Source organism: Syngnathoides biaculeatus, chromosome 4 (genome assembly GCF_019802595.1).
Source record: "Syngnathoides biaculeatus isolate LvHL_M chromosome 4, ASM1980259v1, whole genome shotgun sequence".
Taxonomy (NCBI): domain Eukaryota; kingdom Metazoa; phylum Chordata; class Actinopteri; order Syngnathiformes; family Syngnathidae; genus Syngnathoides; species Syngnathoides biaculeatus.
This window is the reverse complement of record NC_084643.1, coordinates 7332155-7355768: the sequence shown is the minus strand read 5'-3', so window position 1 is coordinate 7355768 and position 23614 is coordinate 7332155. Positions and strand designations below refer to the sequence as shown.

Sequence of the window (23614 nt, the reverse complement as noted above, 5' to 3'; positions counted from 1 at the left end):
TACAGCGGACCCTCGATATCACGGCGCCAAATTTTTGGATTAATCTGTACTCTTACTTCAGTATAAGAGAATCGCAACAATGTCAACAACAAGTCAGTTTAGGTCGACTTTAAAACTTCCCAAAGGGTTTGACTTTAAATGACATTTTTCTACTGGACTGTGTGATTTGATTTTTAGTTTTTAATTTTGAAAAAAGTGCTTCTTCTAATCAACAGACTTCATGTCAGATAGCTCAGCGGTTAGAGGATTGGTTCGGTATACCAAGGGTTGTGATCTCGTATCTCACTGGGGTCTCCGCTCCCTCTGAGGGGCTTGCGTCGGGAAGGGCATCCGGCGTAAAAACTGTGCCAAACAAATATGAGCATTTCATCTCAGATGAAACGTAATGGCGAACCCTAACGGGACAAGCCAAAAGAAACCGTCATGTCGGATTTAATTGACGGCTTTAATGTGTGACTCCTTTCAACCGAGATTGCACTGCGTCGCATTTTCATAACAATAAATTAACAATCAAACGTGAACCTGGACATGAACTGTCGGGTTTGGGCTAGCTTGTAAAACCCAAACTCCGACGGGGAACCTCAACAGGAAAAGAGTCCAGTTTAAATGAAATATGGAGCTCATACGAAAACACATGAACAGTAACACAGATATGTCATGTTATGATCCAAGACGCTTATCCTCACAAGGGTTGCAGGAAAGCTGAAGCTTCGGGCGAAAGGCGAACTACACCGTGAACTGGTCACCGGGTATCAACACCATCACCGAGCAGGACTCGAACTCACGCTGCCCGCACCCAAGGCAGGCGTGTGTACCACTACATCATCAGCGACTTTCGTAATACACTTATTATTCTTATTCTTATTTATAGAAACATATACAGACAGGAAGCATCCATCTTTTCACTTGCTAAAATCAAAAGTCATCACTTGAATTTGTGTAACACTGTAGGGCAACGATCATATTAGCAGTTTGCGCAAAAAGATTTTTTAAAAGTGTAAAATTGCAGACAATTAGCTTCTGTGCTACTGCTGTTTAAGTTCATCGCAATAAAACAAGCAAATGTAGAATTGTCCTTTCACATAAAACAAAACAAACAACGCGTCATGTCCACTTAAAATACAAAAAAAAAAAAAAAAAAAAATCATTTCACAGGGATGTTCAAATAAATCGTTCACATCTCATCGGTCGGATCTGCAAAATGACGGCGAAGGAGCTCAGAGTGGCGAATGTCAACCCCGAAAAGTTGACGACGGGCTGCAGTTTGACAATCGACGGCACAAGTTGCCGTCGCGCTCTGCTCGACTTGAAATGTCCGCACATCCACAAGGTCTCTTTTCGTTGTTGTTCCTTTTGCTGCGTTCCGTCTTCCTCGATTCCTGGCTCAGTTACAGCAGGAGAAGTTGGGCTTCTTCCTGGGCGCGTCTAAGTTGGGCAGCGCCTGGTCGCGACGCTGCTCGTCGAACTTTGCGTGTTTGGTCACCTCCCTGTGGCGGAAGAGACGCGATGCGTTCAAAGGCTCCAGCAAGAACGAGGTCGTACGAGTGACGACGCGTTCAAACTTACCACTTGAATCCTGAGATGGAAAACCAATAAAATGAAAATATTCCCTTTTTAAATACATTGAAATTGCAATTTTCTGTACTAGCCATCAAAAACACCCCGATTTTTTCTTTCCTATAAAGAAAAAGTGTAGTATAAAAAAAAAAAAAAAACACAGTAAAAGTATCGTAATTTCCGGCCTACAAGCAGCGACTTTTTTCACGCGCTTTCACGTTTTTGTGCGATGATGCGGCTAATTTGTGCATTTTTTTCTAATGGCCGCAAGGGGGTACTCGAGCGGAAAAGGTAAGAATGAGATCGGTGGAATGTATGTGCCGAGGAAGTGACTTTTACCGACCCAGTTAGCCCTGCGCTAGCGTTTGCGCTGCGCTAGCGTGTTGCTGCTGTGTTACTGGCATGTCTCAATGATATTTACCGGTAAGTTTTATTTTAACCGGCCCTGTTAGCATTAGTGCTAGCTTTGGCGCGGCGGAAGTGTTAGCGCCACGCTGTCGGCGAGTGAGTCAGAAGCCGGCATGTGAGAGTCTCGGTGTGAGTGGTGGCCCACAGCAGCTCCCGGTGATCGTCCTCGCGTCACATCGGTGCGTTTGGCTCTGTTTAAAATTGAGCGAGTGCAGCTCTCCTGTGGCCACATGCGAGGAAATTTCGCTCCATGAATTGACACAAATACTGTACATACAAAATGATCCAGCTGCACTTTGTGCATTTGAACACTAGATGGCGGCAGAGCTCTTACCGAGCCAGGTGCAGCACGGCTTCCAGGATGTTGGAGCCATCTTTGGCGCTGGTTTCGCAGAACAAAGTGTTGTAAGTCTGTTTACAGAAACACACGACAAGATTAAATTATTATATTACTATTAGTAGTGGTATAAAAAATTTTAATTAAAAAAAAAATACATTTGAACTATCAATTCATAAAATTAGCAAGGGTTGTATATTTTAGGGGCAGCATGGTAACTCTGTTGGAAAGTGTTGGGCTCACAGTTCTGAGGTCCCGGGTTCAATCCCAGCCCCACCCGTGTGAAGTTTGCGTGTTCTCCCCGTGCCCGCCTGAGTTTCCTCCCACGTCCCAAAAACATTAACATTAATTGGACACTAAATTGTCCGTAGGTGGGATTGTGCTTGTGGCAGTTTGTCTCTATGTGCCCTGCAATTGGCTGGAAACCAGTCCAGGGTGTACCCCGCCACCTGCCCGATAACAGCTGGGATAGGGCTCCAGCACTCCCGTGACCCTTGTGAGGATAAGGGGCAAAGAAAATGGCTGGATGTACATTTTCGGGTTACACCTCATTTTACAATTTTGAAGCTGTAAGTTGAAAAAGTATGCATACATGCAGTTCAAACATCGCCCACAAGTAGCACGGCCATAACGTACACCGCGTATAATATGTAAGCGCTATTAAAAATAATAATAGTGGTCCTCACCATGGCCAGTTTCTCGCCGTAGCTGGTGGGCACACAGTTGGGTGCCGATCGCCTCAGGTCACATTTGTTGCCAACCAGCATGATGGGGACGTCCTCCTGAGACACGTCCTGCTCGTCCACACACGCCGTCGCCGTCAGTACGAGCGCCCGATCGCGGCAAAATCTTAAAGCCGAGAATTCACCTCGATGGTGTCCACCCACTCCCTCACGTTGAGGAAGCTCCGCTCGGACGTCACGTCGTACAGCAGCAGCACGCCGTCCGCTCGCCGGAAGTAAGACTTGGCGATGCTGCGGAATCTGGACGCAACGCCACACTCGTCAGACAATGCAACGCGCAGGCGCAGGTGCGAAGACGCGCAGGCGCAGGCACGCACCTCTCTTGTCCGGCCGTGTCCCAAATTTGCAACAGGGTGGGCTCTCCGTCCACCATGAAAGTCTTCATTTGGAAATCAACGCCTGGAAAATTACAAGAAAATTGTATCAGAAAATGATTCTATGCTGTGATCATCCATCCATCCATTTTCTTTGCCGCTTATCCTCACGAGGGTCGCGGGGAGTGCTGGAGCCTATCCCAGCTGTCGACGGGCAGTACACCCTGAACCGGTTGCCGGCCAATCGCAGGGCACATTGAGACAAACAACCGTACTCACAATCACACCTTGGGGCAATTTAGTGTCCAATTAATGTTGCATGTTTTTGGAACGTGGGCGGAAACCGGAGCGCCCACCCGGAGAAAACCCAACATGCAAACTCCGCACAGGCGGTGCCAAGATCGAACCCGAGTCCTCAGAATTGTGAGGCCAAGGCTTTACCAGCTGGTCCACAGGGCCACACCATGTGGAACATGTATTTTAAAATAGAACACGAAAATCATCTTGAAAAGAACGAAAATGATCATTCGAAACCATTTGTCCGATTTTCCGAATTGACGCAAATGTTGTCGCTCCCGTGCAGCTTTTCACGTACTTTTGTGCGTTTGACGCGCTAGCACGTCCCCAAATCAACCCGTCCGACGCATCCTTGGGTTGCGATCACGCGATTAAAAATGCGCCCTCAATCGAACGGCCGCCGTTTCTCCAGACGAGCTCGGGCCTGGCAGACGACATCACCACGGCGACGTCCACAGGCCCACGTGTAAGCGGCGAGCGCCGGATGTTTTCCGTCGACTTTAATTCACTCGACGATGTCGCCAAAGCTAGATACGTACTCGACCTTCGTTCAGCTCTGCGCGTCGTACATTTACGAGCCATTTTTGTTGCCGTTTTTTCTTTCTCCTTCGTGCCTTCTAATCTTTGGAACATGGAAAAATCACTTCTAATGTCTCCGTTTTCGCGATTTCCACATCCGTAGACGCAACAAAAATCTGGCGAGATGACCGTCGTCTGCAACAATGGCGGTCAAGTACCCGGATGAACGAGCGTGACGTCACGTGCAATCCAGCCATTGAGCGACGCGGTGGTTGAGCGGTGAGCCTCATCCGCCTCGCGCTTCTGAGGCTGCGGGGGTCCAAATCCTGCGTGGAGTTGACTTTTTTGAATTTCGCCTCAAATAATTTTCAAGAGATGACCGGTGAGGATAAGCGGCTTGGAAAATGGACGGACCCCCTGGCGCTCGAAGTGCCACATCGTTACACGAGGTCGTTTCGGAGGAAGGCGACGGACGTCCTCACCGAGGGTCGCGCTGGAGTTGACTTTGAACTCGTTCTTGCAGAGGCGCAGCAGGAAGCTGGACTTGCCCACGGCGGCGTCGCCGGCCAGGACGATCCTGTAGGCCTTCTCGGACGTCATGTAGCCCAGGTCGCCGCTGTCCTTCTCCACCTTCTGAGGGAGAAAAAAAACAAACAAACGGAAATTTTGGCGACTTTCTCGAAAGTGACACGAAAAGAAAACCTTTGAAAAATCTTCTGATGAACTGATGTCACAAAATTTGAACAACTGTGTGTAGAAAAACTTTGAAAGTGTTCATTTCACCAATGTACGAATGTTCACGGGCGAGTTTGAAACGGTCCTGGGAAGCAGAAAGACGCGCCGGCCGCGTGGCAATCACGAAAACTGCCCGAGTATCGCAAAAAAGGGAGGAGCAGATGATGTCATACAGAGGTCAGAGGTCACATCTGCAAAAAAACAAAAAAAAAAAAACACCTTCCCTTTTCTCTGAAGCACCGATTAATTATTGCTCAGGCACTGTGGAAAGATATGTGGGTCATAATTGGACGCTGATGATTATTATCAGTATATTGTTGCAAGTATTTGGACACCTGGACAATGAAACGATCAGATATTTTGAAGCGGGTTGACAGTCTGAGCGCTCCCCCGTGCTGAATAGTCTCCTTGTGATTAATGCGCATGCGTTATTAACAGGGGAACTCTGGGTACGGAGTAGACGCGTACTGGGAAATCCCCCGGTCTCATAGTTCCCCTTCTTCTACATAGCGGGAGCTAGCATACGTTATAACCTAACCTTAAAACATAAGTTGATAAAAAAAAAAAAAAAATGTACACACGTATGTACGCTCGCTGCGTTCGTCTTTTTGAGTCGTCCATAGCGAACATGAAAACTCGGCGACAAGTTGTCGAATGGCACATGTTGAAGCACGGATGGGAATGTTTCAGACCGGCCCGAAGTTTACAACATATATGCGCATGCGCATTAATCACAAGGAGATTTTTCAGCACCAGGAGCGCTCAGACCGTCACGCCGGCGTGAGTCTCACCCGCACGCTGATGGCGCTGACGGCTTTTCGGGTGGGCGAGGCGAAGGGGGAGGGCGGGACCGCCGGCGGCCCCGCGGGTTTGGACGGCTTCCAGTCCAGAACGGAGCTGCTGTCCGAGCCGAACGCCGACTCGGCGTCCTGCGTCTCCGCCGGCTGTCGCCAAAATTCAGCGGATCAGGTTAAAAATGGTACCGCCGGCGGTACCGGTACACGCACCGCACTTTTGGTCCCACTTCTCCAAGGTAGAAGTGCAAAAAGTACTTTACATTTGACTCCTCCACCCTCACCTCATCCTCGGAGGTCTCCTCGATCAAGCGTTTGTTGACCGCCTCCTTCCTTTTCTTGCTGGGCGTCTCCTCCGCCCGCGCCTCGTCCTCGTCCTCCTCGCCCTGACCTTTGACCTCCTGCTCCGAGTCGTAGCCGCCGTGCGAGCCCCGCAGCGTGGACAGGCCGCTGTCCACGTAGATCTCCGGCAGGCTCTCCTCCTCGCACTCGCTGCTGTTGCGCCGCTTCAGGCCCGGGTCGCACAGGGCCAGCGCCAGCGAGTCGCTGCTGGGCCGCCGCCCGAAAACAGGGTAGTCGTCGGGGCGCTGGCAGAACCTGAGGGAACGGGCCAAAAGAAGGGAAGGGATGGTTTCATGTTGAGCGGCTGGAGGGCCCGTTTCAAAGCTGGTTGATCAGGTTTTGAAGCGCTTTGCGTAAATAGAACTTCTGCTGGGAAACTGCTTCAAGAATAAAAATAATTCGAGGCCAAACTCGTGTTCGACGGCCTTCAAGTACGCACTCAAGGAACTTGCCGGCACGCTGCGCCCACATTAGATGACACTCGGCAATTCTACATCGTTTGCGACCCGGGTAGCTTTGTCTGATCGCGAGAAACGGAATCTCACCTGTCCAGAGCGTACGGCGACGGGTAGCCGATGCTTTTACTTCTGTTTCTGTCCTTCGTGGTGCCGACAAGGCCGCTGCTACTTGACTGCGCGACGCACAAAAACACGAAGAAAGTGAAATCAAACAATCGACTAGATGGAGATTCAAAAAGCCTCACAAGGCAAGTAACCAAAAGTAGACCTGACACTGTTGTTGTGGTGCTTCCATCAGGATATCTCCATGATATATTTTTGATGTCGATATTTTTCATTTTATATTGATATATAAATATACATTTATTTATCTATTTTTATTATTAGTAGAATATATATTACTTATTAATAATATTTATTTTGTACATTTTGGGGATTTTTTTCTTTTTTTTGGGACATTTTACCATAATTTCCAACCTACAGAGCGCACCTGATTATAAGCCTCACCCGGTACATTTGTAAAGGAAATACCATTTGGTACATGCATAAGCTGCACCTGTGTAAAAGCCGCAAGTGTCCACATTGAAACATGAGGTATTGACAAAGAAAGACGGTACACAGAAAGAGTCTAGAAAGTTTTAACACCTTAGCTTAGCTTAACGTAGCAACAACACGGTAGCATGAACAGGGCTGGTTAAAAAAATGAATAAAACATACCTGTAAAAAAAACAGCCAAGGCAGCTACACAGTAGCAACATAGTAGCACAGCACTAACAGAGCCGAAAAAAAAAAAAAAACCTAAATCACTGAGACACGGCAATAACACAGCAGAAACAAGATAGCGTGGCGCTAACGCTAGCCCAGTGCTAACATGGCCGGTTAAAAAAAAACAAACGGCAGTAACAGAGCAGCAACACGCTAGCACAGCGCTAATGCTAGCGCAGCGCTAACAGGGCTGGTTGTGAAAAAAAAAAAAAATTGGTAAAAGTCACTTCCTCGGCACATATATTCCATATTCTTTTCGCTCGAGTGCCCCCTTGCGGCCGTTAGAAAAAAAAAAAAAATCGACAAATTATCCGCATCACCGCATAAACTGCAGGGCTGAAACCACGTGAAAAAAGTCGCAGTTTATAGGCCGGAAATTACTTAATTATCATTCATAGATTAATTTTAATAAAATAAATGTTTTCAATCTGTAAACTAATTTCTTGAGCCAGTATTTCATTGCATTTCCAAATGAGATCGCAAGGAATTAAAAGTGAATAAAAAGCCGTCGCCGGCCTACCTTGGTGGTCCTCTCCAAAGCAGCCCTCAGGCCGTCGTTGCTGTCGTGGAGCTTCCTGTTCGCCTCCCTTTCCGCACGCACACAGTAATTAGTGGAATTATTATATATTAATGTGTGCAAGCGTGACTTACTGCAGGATCTCAATCTGGCTCTCCAGGATGTCTCGTTCGTCAGAAAACTGCTTCATCAGCTCCTCGTCTCTGCAAATGACGCCAAAACAATAAACAAACAATAAATTGTTGCTGATCCGAGCGTGATGCATATTTCAATTAGGTTTCAGTTAGGTTACCAAGAATTCCAGAATTTTACCAAAACAAAATTACTGTGACAGTTGAAGGAGTTTTTACTGATATCAACATTTTCAAAGGTTCTCAACAGTAAATATTCTGCAGATTTCCACAGTCATTCACGGTAGCACATAGATTATATTTGTGCTAGATCACGACAGCACGTAGATTATATTTGTGCGAGATCACGGCAGGTCGTTTGCACGCAGCTGCTTTTACAACGATCAACATTTTCAGCCATTTTAGGGCTCAAACCAATTTTGCTTTTGCATTTTCTGCCCTGTCGCCTGTCCAGTGGACTCTTTGCCAGGCAATCACAGGGCACGTTAAATAAAAATGAAAAAATTTAAAAAAGGAATTGTAGTATACTTGCATTTTTGTATTGTTGTTTCCAAAGCTTCTCACAGGAAATTTATTTATTTATACTTTCTATATTTACTGATACAGTACAATACAGTTCAGTTGTATTTAACTTTTAAGCACATCTGCATTTAAATTATTGGAACTATTTGCTTTAAAATGTGTTTTATGTGCAAATTCTTTGCTTCCACCTAGGCCTACTACTCTACCATAATTCGGCTAATTTAGTGCTACTTGGCGAGCGAACAATTTTATTATTTTTTTTTTTTTTGGGGGGGGGGGAGATTAAACCTGGTTTAAAAGTTGGAGAACCACTGCCGTTAGCCTAACCCATCTGATGTTAAGTCAGCGTTTTTGACGCGCGTCCCGGAGGAAGTGTCCGATGAGCGTCGATAACGTTGCGCTCATCTGCGCTTCCACTGAGCAGCTGCGGCGATCGTTTATGGGTCAGCAAAAACGAGACGCGGGGAAAGCCTCGTCCCGCCTGCGCTGTTGTGTTGCTTGGCAACCGCACACTGCGTGTCTGTCCTCGCTCCAGGATATCCTGTTTCGCCCGTTGACAAATACAAAACACCCCCCCAGCCGCCCGCCCCCATTCCCAGGGAGAGGAAACTTAGAGGGGGGGGAACAATTTACTTTTATCTCTGCCGCAGACTCAAATTGCTTCTGGAGGTCACGGTAACCTCAGCCGAGGCCAGAACGGTCTTAAACGTGTCCGGCTGATCCGCTTGATTGAAAAATCACGTGATGCGCCATATATGGCGTTCCGTTTTAGCCCCTTTGTTGGCAGTCGTGCACTATAACACGCCACATGCAAAGGAAGCTTTTTTCACTAGAGCGCCTTCTGCTGGATCTGGTCCGTCACTGCCCCCGCTTGGCCCGAACGCAAGTAGACTGCAAGTGGTCAAACGGGAAAACATTTTTGGATCCTATTTCATTCAACACTACGAAATAATTTTGACTGTAACCTAACGCAAGAGCGCCTTGTGTCATTATCCAAGCCGCTTATCCTCACAAGGGTTGGGGGAAAGCTGGAGTCTATCCCACTTAGCTCCGGGCAAAAGGCGGAACACACCCTGAACTGGTCGGCAGTCAGTCGCAGGGCAGATATCGACACCATCACTGAGGGGGAATCGATCCCACGCTGCTCGCACCAAAGGCAGGCGTGTGTACAACTACACCATCAGAGACGCCTCCTGACGCAAGAGTGTCAACGTCTATTTTTTTCCACAGGCCACTTTATAGTTATCCTTTCCCTCAGACTGTGAAGCCAAACATATGTTTAATTGCCTCAACAAATTCCATACATAATACAAATGAATGGGTAGCTAAGTTTGAAATGATAACTCAAGCATAGTCGTTTATAAAGGGGTGTGATCACAAAAAAAATGAAAATTTAAAATTTTGGAACAGAATTCAGCAAGAATAATGTAAGTTTGCACACAAAATTTACTTGCACGGGCCACATAAAATGATCTGGCGGGCTGGATCGGGCCCCCCGGGCCTTGAGTTTGACACCAGCGAATGGCTTCAAAATGACATTGATGCTGCCATGGCTCCTCTGGCGTTCCATGACAACCCGAGTAACCATCAGGAAACCACTGCAATGGTCTATAATTTTAGAAACTTACCAGACGACATGTTGCGTTAGCACTAGCACCTTTGCTAATTTAAGTGAAGAGAAATGCGACTTCTTTCGCTTCGGACTCTATTTTTGTAATGCCGAGATCAGCTGTCAAGACAAATTTGGTTTGCCGTGGATGGCACAGATTGCAGCACTTCGCGAACTAGTTGATATTTTGGGCAAACATGAACGGAACTTTGTTTATTTCTGCCCGATGAACGCAGTCGTTCCGACGTCAAAGAATGAAAGGTAATTTTCCTTCATGATGGAGTTCCATGACAAAGACATGACATTCATATCTGGGTAAAAAAAATGCTGTATTTGGTGACCCGTTCAGTGCGGCAGCCATTTATGTTTACTTGCAGAGTACGTTCGTGACACAAGGTGCCTTCAGGGACACTTTTTTTCTTGCTTTGTTTTGTTTAAGCACTGCACGATCACACTTCTCATCATACGAAATTGATTTCGTTTTTTTATTACAAGGATAGATGAGATGAAATATTTTGTCAGCGTTGTCCTTTCACCGTCACTCTGTTGTGTGGTTCTCTTTGTGTATTAAGCACAAAAGCGCCATTTTTGTTTTATTTTCTCAACTTAAAAGACGATTCTAATGGGCTTTTTTTCCTCGTGTTTTTGAGATTTTAGGGTGAACGCTGCAGCTGGCTACAAGCGTGCTGGGCTGTCCACTCTTAAAGGAGAGTTTGAGGTCATTTTCACACATTTGTAGTACTTTTAAAACACACATACTACAATACTTTTAATTTACTAAAAAAAAAAACACTTAATACAGCTAGCAAGCAGGCTACATAATGTGCAGCTAGCTAGTGAGCAAGCTAGCTAACGTTTGCGCATAAACCCGTTACCTGTTGATATGCAAGACGTTCAAGCGTATACAGGCCGTTGGACGTGAACATCGGGTCAAATAAAGTGACGCCGCGCAATGACCTTTCCGAGGTGATGCTCTGGTCGGCGAGCTCGGTCTTGAGGGAGTCCATGTCGCTCTGCAGACACGCCACTTTGGTCTGAGACTTGAGCAGCTCCTGCTTCAGGCGTTGATTCTCCTACGCAGAGCAGCGCAACGCGCAGGCGTGTAAACGTTAAATGCAGCAGCAGCAGCATTCATTCATGTAGAATATGAAAAACAAACAAAAAAAAAGTCTTACCAACGTCAGCTCGTTGATTTTCTTCTTCAGGGCCGGACTCTCGTCCTTCACCGTGATGATCTTGTACTTCTCCTCAATCTGTGCACCACGTTCAGGTTTCAGCGCATTTTTCAGCAAAAATCTGATAATCATCCGTAAACTACAATACGTGTCCAATTTACACGAAAAGTTCTATTTTTGGCGGCACGGTGGATCAGCTGGAAAAGTGTTGGCCTCGCAGTTCTGAGGTCCCTGCGACTGCTGTTTGTCTCCATGTGCCCTGTGATTGGCTGGCAACCAGTTCAGGGCGTACCCCGTCTCCTGCCCGTTGACGGCTGGGATAGGCTCCAGCAATCCCTGCGACCCTTGTGAGGATAAGCGGCTAAGAACATGGAAGGATGGGTGGAAGTTCTATTTTTTCTTTTCTTCGTTTGGCTATATTCACACCCTATTCCACCATTATGTCTGCATTATAATTTATGTACGTAGTAATTGCCCAAGTGGACCCTTAAATACATTCAATTGTTCGCTTTCTATGTGCTTATCTTGAGATTTTTATCACGAGATTCAAGATTTTCTTTTTCTTTTTACAAGCATTAATCCAGGAAAACACATTTTTGGTGATATATCATCACATAAAAATGGTTATATGTATGGATATAGGGTGGTATGTTGGTTCAGCTGGAAAGCGTCTGGCTCACACTTCTGAGGTCCCGGGTTCAATCCCGGACCCAGCTGTGTGGAGTTTGCATGTTCTCCCTGTGCCTGCGTGGCTTTTCTCCGGGTGGGCACTCCGGTTCCCTCCCACATCCCAAAAACACGCAACATTAATTGGACACTCGAAATTGCCCCAAGGTGTGATTGTGAGCGCGGCTGTTTGTCTCGATGTGCCCTGCGATTGGCTGGCAACCGGTTCAGGGCGTGCCATGCCTCATGCCCGATGACAGCTGGGATAGGCTTCAGTACTCCCCGCGACCCTTGTGAGGATAAGCGGCAAAGGAAAATGGATGGATATATAGATATACAAAAAGACTGCGGTTACCATTTGCATTCTTTGGATCTTACATTGGAGCTCACAGACTTCCGTCTCATACGTTCTCCGCAACTCGTCAAGTTCCGCCTCCCCTCGCTTTTTCTCCTGCAGACACAACAAACAAACAACACAACAAACAAGGCGTTACCACATTTTTTTTTTTTTTTACCCCCACACATGATCGGAGCGCGCAAAACACGCACGTCGCCTGTGCAGACATTCCTGTGACCCGTTCACCTGTTGCTGCTTCAGAACCGCCGATAAGCCGAGTCAAAAATAAGTGGCCTCCAATTTGGCGTGTCACAAAGCAAACAGCAGATCCTGAGTCAGCTGAGTCCCGGCGGTACGCTTACATAACTTTGTATGCACACACGCTGATAGCGATCGCGCTTTACGTCACACTTTTTTTTTTTTACACACTTCATCGGCAACTCGAGTGAGTTGCTTGTCACGATTTTCACAGTGAAGGAGCGGCGCACGAAAGCCTTCGTGCATCAGTAATCTGATCTCAGATCAGTTGTTTTTGTTTGACATGAAGAGAAACACAACAAACTGCTTAGTGCAGGGGTCTCAAACCCGCGGCCCGTGGGCTATTTGCGGCCCCCGCCTCAATATGAAAGTATAATGGTAGTGCGGCCCTTGAGGTTTGTATGGATGGCACTTTTACAGCGTTGTGTGCGGAGTAGACCCATCACGGTGGGGTAGATGCCTATCAGGCGTGTCATCGACCAGGCTTGACGCAATTTTCAATGACAAAGTTACAGCAGCGTTGCTAAGTTTTTTTTTTTTTTCTACACACAAGTTGTAAACACCAGCGTCCTTCATCTTGTTTTGTGTTTAAAAAAAAAAGATGTTTGAGAAGATAGGATTGTTTTTCATTTTGAATTTGAATTCCACATAAGGCGGCACGGTGGATCAGCTGGTAAAAGCCTCACAGTTCTGAGGTCCGGGGTTCAATCCCGGCCCCGCCTGTGTGGAGTCGGCACGTTCTCCCCGTGCCCGCGTTGGTTTTCTCCGGGTGGGCATCCCCCAAAACATGCGACATTAATTGGACACTCCGAGGTGTGATTGTGAGTGCTGACCAAAATAATGGAAACGATGTCGGTGACACTATCGGTAAATAAAACATAAACATATTACGATCATTTTTTTTTTTTAAGCTGAGACGGATCTCCTGGCGCTGTGCTTTGAAGCCATCACAGGACGTGTCCCACCTGCTCGCGGACTTTCCTCTCGGTGCTTTGGATGCGCTGGTCCATCTCCTCCTCCATCTCGCTCAGCTGCATGGACGCTTGATCCTGCGCTCTTTAACACAACGCCGCGTCACTTGGAAAGCCCGACACGCGGGGTGCGTGCGTCACATACCGCCTGATGGCCAGCGCCAGGTTCTCCATTTCGGCATTCTGCTGCTTGATCTCCTTGGTGAAGCTGAACACGACTTTCTCCAGCTGAGGGACGAGCCGGGGCTCGTTCACGCTCACGTTCTGGTACAACGTCGACACTGGCTCGTGTCTGTGACAAGGGGAAAAAAAAAAACGACGCTTTACGTTACCGTTCGTGGATCTCTCGGGCCACGGCCCCACTTGGCCCCAATGCAAGCATCCATCCATCTATTTTCTTAGCCGCTTATCCTCACAAGGGTCACAGGGAGTGCTGGAGCCTATCCCGGCTGTCAACAGGCAGAGGGCGTGGGACACCCTGAACTGGTTGCCAGCCAATCGCAGGGCACATCGAGACAAACAGCTGCACTCAAAATCACACCTAGGGACAATTTAGAGAGTCCAATGAATGTTGCATGTTTTTTGGGATGTGGGAGGAAACCGGAGAGCCCACCCGGAGAAGACCCACGCAGGCACGGGGAGAACATACAAACTCCATACGGGAAAATCTGGGATTGATCCAAGGACTTCAGGACTGTGAGGCCAATGCTTGACCAGCTGCCCCACCGTGCCGCCGGGGACCATACCATATTCAGCAATTTTCAAGGTACTTTCATACTTAAAGCGTGCTTCATTTTTCTCAAGCATCTTCCATGACATTCACAATTCTCCGGAAAACTCCACGCTCCGTGATGTACAACCAGCCTCAGAACTGCATAAATGTGGTCGGTTTCATTTCCAGGTTACATGTGCTGGATACGTCAGATGTCTGGAATTCAAACGGAACTCCTAGTGATGGTTGACTCCATTTGAGCGTTCAAACACGTTTTAGTCTAGGGAGTCCATGCTCTGAAATTTCAAAGAAAAACTCTTACTTTTAATCAAATAATTATTTGGAGAACTACTTTTTTACTTTTACTAGTATTATTCCAAAATAACTGTACTCTTGAGTACCGAGCGAGGTGTCATGAGCGGGGCTGGAGAACCGCCAGGAGGGGCGTGGCCTCGTCACCGCTTTGGGGGGTGTCACCTCTGTTGCGCATTCGGCACGTTAAGTTTGCACCGGGTCACTGGGCGTGGACACAGCTTCTGAAATAAAACCCACCGGACATTATGCCTTTGCCTCGGAGTCCTGCATTTGGGTCCTCCCCTGCACTCATGGCTTGTCACACGAGGTAGCTTTTGTTTGCGTATTATTGAGTTAATGGAAAAATGAGTTACTGTCAGTAAGTGAGTTTAACTTTACTCATGTGTACCTATCGAAGCATCGGGTGAACGTAATCCCAGTCAGGGCTGATTTTAGAGCAACGGTGTTTTGTGTCGCACAGCCGAAAAATGCGATGTAGCGCTCGTGCGTGTTGACTGACATGGCGGGTAGAGCACACAGTCATGGCCGCCGTATGTCAACAGCTCGCGGCGCACGTGTGTTTATCATGACCAAAAACACACACCAGCCGAAGTCGACCCAATAAGTCCCGCTCCCAAGGAAACCCGGAGGACGCGTTCATGCTCATTTCACGCCTCCCTCACGTCGCGACAATTTTTTTTTTTTTTTTGAAACACAAACTTGTCTTTCATGCTTTCAAAACACACGTCAAAATGTCCTCCATCAGCTGACCCGAAAAGAAGGGAACGTTTTTAGTGCTTGTGCATCACAAACGCCACCGCTGTGACAATCGATGTTCTCCGAAAGCGCAAAACCCCGTCCCATGTCAGGCCTCCTGGGCCTTACACACAACACAACACAATGCGCACACACACACACACACACACACACACACACACACACACACACAATATATTGTTTTGCTGAATAATACAAACTGCATGACTCTTCGTTTGAATGCACTAATATTAGACCCGTAGCGGGCAGTGCAGTTTTATGATAATTGCAAGCACGTCGGCTTCCCAGCTTTGAGTTTCTCGGTTCAAATCTGATTTTGCTCGTTTTCTTCATCCCACATTGCAAAATGTTGCATTCCAGATTCACGGTCCATAAGCGGGAATATGAAAGTTTGTGTATACTGTATGTGCTGTATATACTGTCGGCGGTGTACCAACTTCTTGCCCAAACTCAGCTGGGGTAGGCTGCAGAGCAGGCCAAAGCGCTATCCAACTTGGCTTACCAGGTGTCAGCAGGGGCGCTAGCCAGCTAAAGTACCAATAAAAGCCGCAGCAAAGTCCAGTCACACCAGCGAGAACCCCAAAACCCAATTTCAACAGACTGGAAAAGAGTTTGACATTAGGGTAGCATACACAGACTACACGAAAGGGGTCCAAGAATTGACCCTTGAGGCACCCCATTTGCCATTCAATCATATTGAAAATTTCCAATGGGTACTTTTGTCCAGGTAGGACCGGAGCCATTTGGGGACTGTTCCATTGAGTCAAGACAGACACTGTCCATAAGTGTGAATACAAAAGTTTGTGTATGCTGGATGTGCCTTGGCATCGACTGGTGACCAGTCAGCGGTGTACCAGCTTCTCGCCCAAACTCAGTTGGGATAGGCTGCAGAGCAGTCAAAAGCCCTACCCGACTTGGCTTACCACGTATCGGCAGGGTGGCTAGCCAGCTAATGTACCAATAAAAGCACCAGCAGAGTCTAGTCACACCGGTGACAACCCCCGCCAAAAACAAACAAAAACATAATTGCAACAGACTGGACAAGAGTCTGACATTAGGGTAGCATATACAGACTAAAGAAAAGGGGTCCAAGAATTGACCCTTGAGGGACCCCATTTGCCATTCAATCATATTGAAATCTTCCAATGAGTATTTTTGTCCAGGTAGGACCAGAGCTATTTAAGGACTGTTCCTTTGAGTCAAGACAACAGAAACGTTCTTGGTTTCTCAGCTGGGATAGGCAGCAGAGCATTATCCAACTTGGCTTACCAGGTGTCAGCAGGGGCACTAGCCACCTAAAGTAGCAATAAAAGCAGCAGCAAAGTCCAGTCACACCAGCGAGACCCTCAAACCCCAATTTTAACAGACCGGAAAAGAGTCTTTTGTTTCACAAATGTAAGTAACAAAAGATGCGAGTGTGACTACAGGTATTTACTAACAGCAATCTTCTATTCTTTACCACCTCCCGAAAAAATTACCTTGGTTTTATTATGGTTTCTTTAAAAGTGATTGCGATTCATCCAGTTGTTTATTTGTTTTTGACAGTGACAAAACACCTCAATTGAACTAGCTAGATATATAACTGTCATTTGCATTACTATGATAGTCAACATTAAAGTTCTGAAGAGTTTGACATTTGGGTAGCATATACAGACTAAACAAAAGGGGTCCAAGAATTGACCCTTGAGGGACGCCATTTGGCATTCAATCATGTAGAAAACTTCCAATGGGTACTTTTGTCCAGGTAGGACCGGAGCTATTTCAGGACTGTTCCATTGAGTCAAGACAACGGGGAGTTGTTTCTTTCAGCTGCTTAACCATTTTCTCGACTTTTTTTTTTTTTTTTTTGGTTGACTGTATCAAATTCTGACGGTGATTGTCGGCTGCTTTTTTGTCTGTTGCATCGTTTGATCATATCGCTGATCTGTGGTGAATTTGATCTCACGGACTGTATTTTCCTCCACAAAAAATAGCAGGCAAATTTAATGCATTCATCTGTCCTGGGGGAGGCCTGCATCCATCCGATTTGGGGGATTTGCGAGCTCGTCAACCACACCAAACAGTCCGAGCATTGTTGAGAGGGCTTACTTGTGATTTAATATGTTACTCTCTAGCCCTGAATAACTATTGATATATTTTTTTTTTTTTTTGGGTGGGGGGGATCTGGACAGTTCACAGTCAATCCCTTTTCTTTGCTGCGTATCCTCACAAGGGTCTCGGGAGTGCTGGAGCCTATCCCAGCTGTCAACGGGCAGGAGGTTGGGTACACCCCGAACTGGTTTGCCAGACAATCGCAGAGCACAGTTCGTAGAAAATTTAGAATTCATTTTTTTTCTCCACTTCAGCTTTGCTTCCCTGCGTTTCAAGGACTTTACCGTCGCAGCGCTCTTCCGTGTTTAAGGTTTTGTTAGTTTTAAGCGGCAGCGCCAGAGACATTTGAGATGTGGCCATTCATATAATTGTTTGACTTTAATGGTCTCCACTTTGAGACCAGACATCGCAGGTAAGACTCGGTGTCTTTATGCCTTTATGTCGATGAAGTACAAATATAAAAATGACAAACTTGACTTGAGCTAACCTGTGCTCAAGAATGCTCAAATGCTTGCTCAAGAGAAAATGACTTGGGGCTCAAGACTTGCACATCTGACTTCATCCAATCTCTTGGAAATGGATTTTCTTGAAACGTTTAATCATCTAAAACCACAATAGACCCAAACTTCCCATGGCGACGGGGTTAAGAGCTGGAAGATTGTGAAAAGCTATTACTAGCCGATGAGCGCATCGAGAAAAAGGGGGGCCGGGGGGAATGGAGCACCCACTCTTATTGTATTTTCTGTCATGGAAACAGCACACATCATGCCATCAAGTTGTCAAACGACACTTGTCAGTTAGCGGATCGGATCTGTGTCTGAGATAAACACATGTCATTCGGGTTTGCACAAGCTCCGCACACAATTTAGAACGCAAATTTAGTCGACGCGAGGACTAGTGCAAGTGAGCACACGTAGCACTGTGACAAAGCACCCTGCATAGACACCAACGAGACCCGATTCATTGAGTTCTGAGGCTGGCTGGAAATTGTGGAGCACGGAGTTTTTGTTCAAGGTCCAGTTCGTCTGATTTCTTGCTTTAAAATGCAAAACAACTCTTTAGCATTGCTAACAAATATTAACCATACTGCATAGATTCACTACCATGGTACAGCACGTCCATCCTGAGCACCCTTCTACCAATGTACTCACTCTCTCGCCGCTGGACATGTCCAAACCATCCAAATCTGCTCTCTCTAACCTTGTCTCCAAAACATCCAACTTTGGCTGTCCCTCTAATGAGCTCATTTCGAATCCAATCCAACCTGCTCCCTCCGAGGGAGAACCTCAACTGCTTCCTGTTGCCTCTTCAGTGCCACCGTCTCCAATCCGTACATCATGGCCGGCCTCACCACTGTTTTAGAAACTTTGCCCTACTCTTCTGTCACATAGAACACCAGACACCTTCCGCCAACTGTTCCACCCCGCTTGGATTCGTTTCGTCACTTCCTTACCACACTCACCATTGGTTGACCCCAAGTATTTGACGTGGTCCACCCTCGCCATCTCTTCTCCCCGGAGCTTCACTCCTCCTCCTCCGCCCCTCTCATTCACGCACATATATTCTGTTTTACTTCGGCTAATCATCATTCCTCTCCTTTCCAGTGCGTGCCTCCATCTTTCTAATTGTTCCTACACCTCCTCCCTGCTTTCACTGCAGATCAAAATATCCTCAGCCAACATCATGGTCCAAGGGGATTCCAGTCTAACCGCATCTGTCAGCCTATCCATTACTAGCGCAAACAGGAAGGGGCTCAGCACGGATCCCTGATGCAGTCCCACCTCCACCTTAAATTCTTCTGACACACCAACAGCACATCTCACCGCTGTTCTGCTGCCCTCATACACGTCCTGTACTATTCTAACATATTTCCCCACCGCGCCGGACTTGCGCATGCAGTACCACAGTTCCTCTCTTGGTACTCTGTCATGGGCTTTCTCTCGGTCTACAAAGACACAATGTAGCTCCTTCTGACTTTCTCTGTACTTTTCCACGAGGATCCTCAAGGCAAATAATGCATCTGTGGTACTCTTTCTCTGCATGAAACCATACTGTTGCTCACAGATACTTACTTCTGTCCTGAGTCTAGCGTCCACTACTCTTGCCGGTAACTTCATTGTGTGGCTCATCATCTTTATTCCTCTCTAGTTTCCAGAGTTCTGAACATCGCCTTTGTTCTTAAAAATGGGGACTAGCACACTTTTCCTCCATTCTTCTGGCATCTTCTCCCCCGCTAGTATTCTATTGAATAAGTTGGTCAAAAACTCCACAGCCACCTCTCCAAATTGCTTCCATACCTCCGCCGGTATGTCATCAGGACCGACTGTCTTTCCATTTTTCATTCTGTTCAGCGCCTTTCTATCTTCCCCCTCACTAAACATTGCCACTTCCTGCTCATTCACGCTCACTTTTCTACTCTACCTTCTCTCCCATTTTCTTGATTCATTAAAATTCATTTTTCAATGATGGGCAATTTAACAGAAGAGGGACATCATTTTGGGTGGAGAGAAGTTGTGTTTGTCGTTGTGCCGAGTTATCAAAACGGATATTGTTCGGTAAATAAGCAGAGGTGGGAAAAGTACTCAGAAGTACAGCTACTTGTGGAAAAAGAAACTGGTAAAAGTAAAAGTACTGCGTCCACCCCTTTACTTGGGAAAAAGAAAAATGCAAGCTGAAGATATAGGGTACTCGAGTACAAATATACACATGACAAAATATTGGTTTTACTGTCAGTTAAAAACTACACATTTTGAGAATCAAGCATAACGAGAAAAAAAATGTCTTCAAGCAAGCGTTTGTTGGCGTTGGCTCAAGCTCAAAACCATGTGTTCACGTAGCTTTGCTCACATTGTCAACAAAAAATGCATTTTCAGCTAATGATAATGATGAAAATACTTAAATACCCCCCCCCCCCGCCATTTGATATTCAGGCTGGCAGCATGTTGGCCACAAAAAGGGAAGAAGGTACAAACACATGTATCTGTTCAAATTAGGAAGAAAAGTCAAATGTTGAAAGAAGAATACGAATGTTAATAATTGCAAAATGTACTCATATATTCAGTCAAGAAGTATTTGTAATGCATGAGTTCCCACCGGTGTGTAATGCAGCCCTCTGGGGGCACAAGCCAAGTGTCAGCTGTGTAATTAATTGATAATAACATGGGATTTGTACTTTTTTCATATGTAGGCCGAGTTATGAACTTTTTTTTTTTTTTTAGAATGGCTATTTTTGTTTTGTTTTGTTTTACTTTTACTTTTACTTAAATGAGTGGACTCAGCGCTAGTACTTGGACCCAAGTACACGAGCAGCAGCCACACTTGTGAGCAATGAATTCGCGAGCTTCTTACTGACTTTGGAATAAAGTTGACGTGCTCGCCCATCCGGGCTGCGAAGTCCTCCCAGGCGGCGGCGGGGGCGGCGGCGGCCGTGGCGGCGCCGCGCGACTCCCGGCGGTCGCCCTCGCCGTCGTCATCTTCCCGTCTCGGCTCCAGCTCGGCGTCCGTGCGGTGCCGCTGGTGGAAGCCGCCGAGGAACTCCGGCAGCGTGATGGTGCCGTCCCGGTCGACGTCGAGCCGGTTGAAGAGGCGCTCGGCCTCGCTGGGGCTGACCTGCAGCTCCGTGCAGATGGTGAAGAACTCGCCGCGCTCGATGCTGCCCGACTGGTCGGCGTCGTAGACGTGGAAGAGGGCGCGCAGACGCTCGCGCTCCTCGGCGCTCATCACCTTGGCGCGGGGCACGCTGACGGGGGAAAATGAGAAACTTTAGTCCCGCTCGGTCCTTGTCAGAAACTCCCTCAAAACTGGGCGCATCGTCACGTTCAGGTAAACCGACGACAACTGTCACTACCTGGTGTGTGTGTGTGTGTGTGTGTGTGTGTGCGTGAGGCGTGTTCACAAGCCTGCGGGTTTATTCCCTCCCCGTTGAGGATTAAAATAAGTCAATACATCGAGTCAAGTTATTAGTTCGCATTTTTTTGTTTCTGTTCTTTTTGTGTGCGTGTGTGTGTGTGGGGGGGGGGGGGGGCGACGACAACAAAGTACAGAGCAGTCAATAAAGTTTTATCTAACCCAAATTAAAGGGTGTAAAAATAATATCCATCCATCCATTTTCTTTGCCGCGTATCCTCACTAGGGTCGCAGGGAGTGCTGGAGCCTATCCCAGCTGTCAAGTCAACACACCCTGAACTGGTCGCCAGCGAATCGCAGGGCACATGGAGACAAACAGCCGCACTCGCAATCACACCTACGGGCAATTTAAAGTGTCCAATTAATGTTAATATTTTTGGGATGGGGGAGGAAGCCGGAGTGCCCACCCGGAGGAAACCCACGCAGACACGGGGAGAACATGCAAACTCCACATAGGCGGGGCCAGGATCGAACCCGGGTCCTCAGAACTGTGAGGCCAACAGTTTACCAGCTGAACCACCTTGCCGCCTAAAAAAAACAATATATTATTATTATTATTATTATTATTATGTATTTTAGAAAACAAGTGAAGGCCCAGTGGCATCGCAACCCCCCCCCCAAAAAAAAAAAATCTTAAACTTGCAAAATGAGATTTGGTTCTTTGTGGTTGTGTCAGTTGTTTTCGATCTTTGCACCCCTAAAAATGTTCTTAAGCCCTCCGAAGAGATTTGCTTGTAAAAAAAAACAAAACAAAAAAAAAACCCGTCATTTCATTCATCATCATCATCCGATCCGCTTATCCTCACAAGGGTCACGGGAATGCATTAATACATTTGAATACATTTAACTCGGTCTTATGGAAAATTGTACACACCTCAATGTAATGACACATGTTATCTTTTTTTTTTTTTGCTAACAATGATAATCCATCATACTTGTCTTGGGGTATGACATCAACAAATATATAAGTGGCCGCATTTCCCGTATTTATGTATTGGAAAAAATGGAAAAGGGACTTTCTACAACTGCAGGGGCAGTGCCCCACTTGCCTCCAATGCAAATGTGCCACTTTTTATTTTGTGCCACTGAGCAGGATTAATCAAGCACAATCATTTTTAATTTGAAGACATAGTTCTATTTATGATGATCTTTTAAGTCACACACACGCACATAAATTTGTACGTCTGACGTTCTCTGACCTGGCTTTGACATTTTCTTGGACGCAAACGTTCTCCTCTCCGTCTCGGCGATGCGGGAACGTTCCGCTGCCGCTGCCCACATCGGTTAAAACGGACGGGTCGCCGTCCGTCCTCGACGGTTTTCCGCCGTCTTCTCCGTCGCGGCTCTGGAAAAGCGAACTCCGCCGACGTTCTGACAAGCGTCTCGCTGATGCCGTTGCCATCTTTGTGCCTGTTTTTTTCTTTTCTTAAAGCTTAAAACAATCCCGCAGTTCCCGGCGTCTCCATGCGTGTCCTCCGAAACATCCCAAGATGCCAAACCCACATCGATGCGTTGACTTTTTATACGAGGCCTCTCCCGCCACCCAGTCTGCTTCTTCTTCACTAATCACATGTGGACACTCCTGATGAGAAGACTTACAAAAAAAAGTCAACGAAGAAGAAAGTCAAAGGAAGGCTGCAGGCAAACTAATTTGACGGACTCAGCTTATCATTCCTCCTCCTCATCTGCGCTCGCAAGTCGCTTCCACTAAGACTTTATGTAACGTACACAAAGTACTTTTTAAAGCATGAGAAATGGCTTGATATGAACGAACTATGATGCCGTCACAGATGACTCGGTGGAGTTCGTGGGGGCAGCATCATGTTGACCCCAAGTCCAAGTGCCTCAAAACTGCTACTTGATGCCTTCCATCCATCCATTATCTACCACTTTTCCGGGTTGGGTCATGGGAAAAGTGGATTCAGCGGGGATACCCAGACTTCCCTTTCCCCAGCCACTTCTTCCAGCTCTTCCGGAGGGATCCCGATGCGTTCCCGAGCCAGCAGAGAGACATGGTCTCTCCAGCGTGTCCTGGGTCGTCCTCAGGGTCTGTTTCCGGTGGGACGTGCCCGGAACACCTCACCAGGGAGGCGTCCGGATCAGATGCCTCAGCCGCCTCACCTGGCTCCTCTCAATGCGGAGGAGCAGATGACTGAGCTTCTCACCCTATCTCTAAGGGAGAGGCCGGACAACCTGCGGAGGAAACTCGCTTGTTTCCGGGTTCTTGTTCTTTCGGTCATGACCCACATCTCGTGGCCGCAGGTGAGGGTAGGAACATGGATCGACTGGTACAGTGAGAGTTTCGCCTTTCGACTGAGCTCGCTCTTTACCACAACGGACCGATACAAAGTCCACATCACTGCAGACGCCGCACCGATC

General features: G+C 47.0%; 1 protein-coding gene across 1 annotated transcript; it reads right to left on the bottom strand.

The window, feature by feature from the left end:
• Positions 1 to 419: 419 nt before the first annotated feature.
• rasef (RAS and EF-hand domain containing) lies at positions 420 to 21106 on the bottom strand. Its single transcript, XM_061818482.1, has 17 exons — positions 20682 to 21106; positions 13601 to 13747; positions 13450 to 13540; positions 12245 to 12340; positions 11224 to 11301; positions 11006 to 11121; positions 7921 to 7989; positions 7790 to 7856; positions 6592 to 6677; positions 5989 to 6301; positions 5702 to 5854; positions 4658 to 4808; positions 3363 to 3444; positions 3171 to 3285; positions 2989 to 3096; positions 2300 to 2376; positions 420 to 1487 (listed from the first exon to the last, which is right to left on the bottom strand). The coding sequence occupies exons 1-17, from the start codon at positions 21047 to 21049 to the stop codon at positions 1385 to 1387; spliced, it is 2220 nt and encodes a 739-aa protein (XP_061674466.1). The 5' UTR covers positions 21050 to 21106; the 3' UTR covers positions 420 to 1384.
• Between the last annotated feature and the right edge of the window lie 2508 nt (positions 21107 to 23614).

Bases quoted from the DNA above. Each gene is read 5' to 3' on its own strand.
- rasef (XM_061818482.1), bottom strand. From the start codon at position 21,049: ATGAGCGCCGAGGAGCGCGAGCGTCTGCGCGCCCTCTTCCACGTCTAC. The intron at 13,748-20,681 runs GTCAGTAAGAAG...CCCTTGTCACAG, and splicing joins CACGTCAACTTTATTCCAAA to ACACGAGCCAGTGTCGACGT. The intron at 3,286-3,362 runs GTGCGTGCCTGC...CGTTGCGTCCAG, and splicing joins GACACGGCCGGACAAGAGAG to ATTCCGCAGCATCGCCAAGT.